At 40.3% G+C, this 4,684-nt stretch overlaps 1 protein-coding gene across 1 annotated transcript; it reads right to left on the reverse strand.

Annotated features, from left to right (window-relative positions):
• Window positions 1–713: 713 nt before the first annotated feature.
• On the reverse strand, window positions 714–1,649 carry LOC126064309 (olfactory receptor 10AG1-like). Its single transcript, XM_049863198.1, has one exon. It carries the CDS (start codon window positions 1,617–1,619, stop codon window positions 714–716), a length of 906 nt encoding a protein of 301 aa, XP_049719155.1. The 5' UTR covers window positions 1,620–1,649.
• Between the last annotated feature and the right edge of the window lie 3,035 nt (window positions 1,650–4,684).

Raw genomic sequence — 4,684 nt, forward strand, 5'->3', positions numbered from 1 at the left:
TTAATGAAAGGTCTATTTACATGGGTATGGTTAGATTACCCAAAGACCTGAATCTTGCAATTGTAGTTAGATATTATGAAACCAAGGCCTGAAACTAAAAGGGGTGGGGAGGGGCGGAAGTAATGTTACCGAAGAATGGCGAGAGATGGGATCATAGATGCAGTGCACCCTGGAGCCTATGTAGTCTATAAGGGTATGAGCAGAAACAAAGCATAAAAGCAGAGAAAAATAGCAAAGAAAACCCCAAGTTCTCCCAAGCTTCCACCATCATAACTACTATTGGTGTTTCTCATTGGCTGAATCCAACCACAGGGGCAGAGAAAGGAAACAAAAACATCTGAAGGAATGGGAAATATAAGAAAAAATTATGACAAAGTATGATCCTAATTCCTAAATATAAAAAAAAAAAAAACACTCGATTATCTTTCAATGTCTTATTCGGACAACCTCTTACCTTACCTGTTAGTAGTGAGAGGAAAGCTTGATCCTCAAGATTAGATGTTTGCAATTCAGTTTACTTGTGGTTTGATTACACAGAAGCAGTTAATTCTATGAAACAAATGCCCCTTGACATAATGTGAGATTGTTAACACACTATTAATTATCTTTATTTAGGACTGTAGAATGTAGAAATAAAACTGTATGATTTTTCCTGTTGTGTCTAGATGACAAACATAAGCAATTTTTCTTTTCCATTATTTCAAGTCATTGCCTCATGTTAGTAACTTAGGTAGTAATTTCTTCAGTGCCTCCATGACATCTTTGTTCCTCAGGCTATATATAATGGGATTCATCATAGGTGTCAAAATGGCATAGAAAAGAGAGAGCAGCTTCCCCAGGCCTTCAGATTGATTTGAATTGGGCTGTAAATAATTGATAGCAGCTGTTCCATAGAATAAGACTACAACTGTCAGGTGAGAAGAGCAGGTGGAGAAGGCTTTGGCCCTCCCTCTGACTGAGAACAATTTCAGGATATTTGAGATAATTTTGCCATAGGAGGTAACAATCAATGGAAATGGAACCATGAAAAACACCACAGCAACTATATAGACCGCCACCTCATTCACAATTGTGTTTCCACAAGCAAGCTTGAGTATTGGGGGGATGTCACAGAAGAAATGGTTAATTGTGTTAGACCCACAAAAGGACAGAGAGAAAATCTGGGACATTTGCCCAATTTTGACTGGAATTCCACTGATCCAGGAGCCAGCCACCAGCTGGATACAGACCCTGTGGTTCATGACTACAGGATAGTGCAGGGGGTTACAAATGGCCACATAGTGGTCATAGGCCATCACTGTCAGGAGCAAACACTCTGTGCCTCCAAATACAAGAACAAAAGACATTTGAGTAGCACAGGCCAAAAAAGGAATATTTCCTTTCTGGGTCCAAATATCCCTGTGCATTCTTGGGATGGTGGTTGTTACATAACATATTTCTAAGAAGGAAAAATTGCCAAGGAAAAAATACATGGGGTTCTGGAGAGTGGGGTCAATTCTTGTTATCAGTATTATGATGCTATTGCCCAACAAAATGATCAGATATATGGTTAAAAATATCCCCAAGAGAATCCACTGTAAATTGGGTACATCAGAAAACCCCACAAGAACAAACTCCATAATTGTAGTATTATTAGATTCTTCTGCTTTTAATTGGCTTTCCATCTGTGGATATGATAAATTCAAGATGGTTAGTTCATTCACATTTTTGAAAAGCATTTTCATTTTGTTAATTAGAAAGGGGCATGAATAATATGTCCCTTAAATCAATTCCACCATCACTGTGCTCCATTTCTAGGAATGTGATTTGAAAGTTCAGCAATGAACTGACATGCTATTAAAATCAATTCAACAAAGAAAATCTTGGTGTATCTTATTAAACTTGGATTGTAGTGATACTGGAGATACTGAGAAGTCTACGCTGTTATTTAGAGTTTATTTTGCAGGGAAGAGTTTGGGTTATTTTACCCCAGTAAGAGTGGTCATTTTCTATTGTTCATGAGTTTTTCTGTGTTGATATCCCACTCCAAATTTTCTCAAGTCAAAATTTTCTTTAATCTTTTCTTTTTTTACCTAATTATTCATTAAAAATTAGTTTTAAGACTTTCCTTTTACAAGACTCAATTTTCTTAAACTAATCCTTTGTTACTGAGAAATAAATGTGTGCATTATCAGCACCCTATTTTCTGTATCCCTTCCATTACTTACACAAAATATAAGAAAATTAAACTCAGCATACTGTTCAATAACTCTTATTCAGCTTATGACAAATATTAATTAACCTTCAATGTAATCAAGAAATATGACCCACTCCTCACAATAATTTTTCATTTTTCCCTCCTTACCCATGAAAAATTCTATGTTCCATCCTCATGTCATTTCCTTGTAGTAATGTTGCTTCATAAAAACGTTAACTTTGATGTATAAAAATGTAACTTTGATTAAACCCAGTCAGTATTTACTCTGGTCCTGCATAACGACAGAGCATGTGAATGAGACTTCAGAAAAACACGACTGTCCCCTTCCTCATGGAGGGTCTCCGGGTAGCCTCCGGGAAGCTGGGCCCAGCTTCCTCATGCTCTCCGTTCCCTCCTGATGGCAGGGCACCCCGTCTGGCTTCCAGGCTAGCCGGCCTTCTTCATGGCCATTGACCTGGGCAGATAGGCCAGCAGCACCCAGCCAGCAGGCGCCTGTTCGGGGTTCTCAGCTCCTATCTAGCCTAAAGCCCTGCAGCTCAAAATTGCTGTGGTTTGGGAAGTGAGGAAAGAAAGAGACATTGGAGAGATTTTTCGGAAGAAATGCGTGTGAGTTTAATAGCATCCCTAAGTGAGCCAAACTGGGCCTGAAGCATCCATCTTGCTGGGGCCAGGAATGCGGCCAGGCTGTCAGCACCCTCGCAGAAGCCCTGAAGTTTGGGTACTTGCCAGGCCCAGAGGGCAGAGCAGCCTTCTAATCCTGAACTCAGTGTTCTCAGGGCTGAGAGTGGAGCACTGGAGGTGGCTCCATGATGGAAGCTCTGAGGCAGCACAAGAGGAATGTGAAGTGGATAAGCTGTGGGCCCTCCAGTCACAAAGTCCAACTTTATCCAGCTTTGTCTCCTCCAAGCTTACTTCTCCACATAGGAATGACCCATAACTGGACCCATCACAGTAATGAGCACATCAGTAAATCTTAGCTGTTATTGTTTCTATGATTATATTTTCTAAACAAACAAAAAATATTGGAAAAACGGATGGTCTGAAAACAGAAAAAAAAATCCTCCATTTTTGCATAATGCCAATTTTCACATAACAATTTAGTCTTCAGAAACTAAGAGAGTCACTAAGTGAAGAGTAGGTGTATTTTATTATAAATAATAAATACCATTATTATTATCATTTGCCATGCATCTAATTTTATTTAATTTATAACTAGGGAAGTTTGAGGGCTGCATGTGTTTCTTACATAGTTAACTCATTTTCAAATACAGTTTTTTTGCAGAAGCTCATGTTTTTTTTTTTTTTTTAATTTTTATTAAGCTTCAAGTGAACATTTACCATTCCAATCAGTCTGTCACATGTAGGTTTACATACATCTTACTCCCTTCTCCCACTTGCTCTCCCCCTATTGAGTCAGCCCTTACAGTCTCTCGTTTCGTGCCAATTTTACCATCTTCCCTCTCTCTCTATCTTCCCATCCCCCCTCCAGTCAAGAGTTGCCAGCACACTCTGAAGTGTCCACCTGATTTAATTAGCTCACTCTTCATCAGTATCTCTCTCCCCCCCACTGACCAGTCCTTTTCATGCCTGATGATTTGTCTTCGGGGATGGTTCCTGTCCTGTGCCATCAGAAGTTCTGGGGAGCATTGTCTCTGGGATTCCTCTAGTCGCAATCATACCATTAGGTGTGGTCTTTTAATGAGAATTTGTGGTCTGCATCCCATTGGTCTCCTGCTCCCTCAGGAGTTGTCTGTTGTGTTCCCTGACAGGGCAGACATCGATTGTGTCCGGGCACCAACTAGTTCTTCTGGTCTCAGGATAATGTAGGTCTCTGGTTCAAGTGGCTCTTTCTGTCTCTTGGGTTCTTAGTTGTCGTGTGACCTTGGTGTTCTTCCTTTGCCTTTGCTCCCAGTGGGTTGAGACCAATTAATGTATTTTAGATGGCCGCTTGTTGGCATTTAGGACCCCAGGCGCCACAATTCAAAGTGGGATGCAGAGTGTTTTCATAATAGAATTGTTTTGCCCATTGACTTAGAAGTCCCCTCAAACCAAGTTCCCCAGACCCCAGCCCCTGCTTCGCTGACCTTTGAAGCTTTCATTTTATCTCGGAAACCTCTTTACTTTTAATCCAGTCCAATTAGGCTGAGCTTCCTTGTTTTGAGTGTTGTCTTTCCCTTCACCCAAAGCAGTTCCCATCTACAGATTGATCAATAAAAAGCCCTCTCCCTCCCTCCCTCCCTCCCCCCTTTGTAACCACATAAGTATGTGTTCTTCTCCGTTTTTTCTATTACTCAAGATCTTATAATAGTGGTCTTATACAATATTTGTCCTTTTGCAACTGACTCATTTCGCTCAGCATAATGCCTTCCAGATTCCTCCATGTTATGAAATGTTTCAGAGATTCGTCACTGTTCTTTATCGATCCGTAGCATTCCATTGTGTGAATATACCGCAATTTATTTACCCATTCGTCCGTTGATGGACATC

Source organism: Elephas maximus, chromosome 20 (assembly GCF_024166365.1).
Source record: "Elephas maximus indicus isolate mEleMax1 chromosome 20, mEleMax1 primary haplotype, whole genome shotgun sequence".
Taxonomy (NCBI): Eukaryota; Metazoa; Chordata; class Mammalia; order Proboscidea; family Elephantidae; genus Elephas; species Elephas maximus.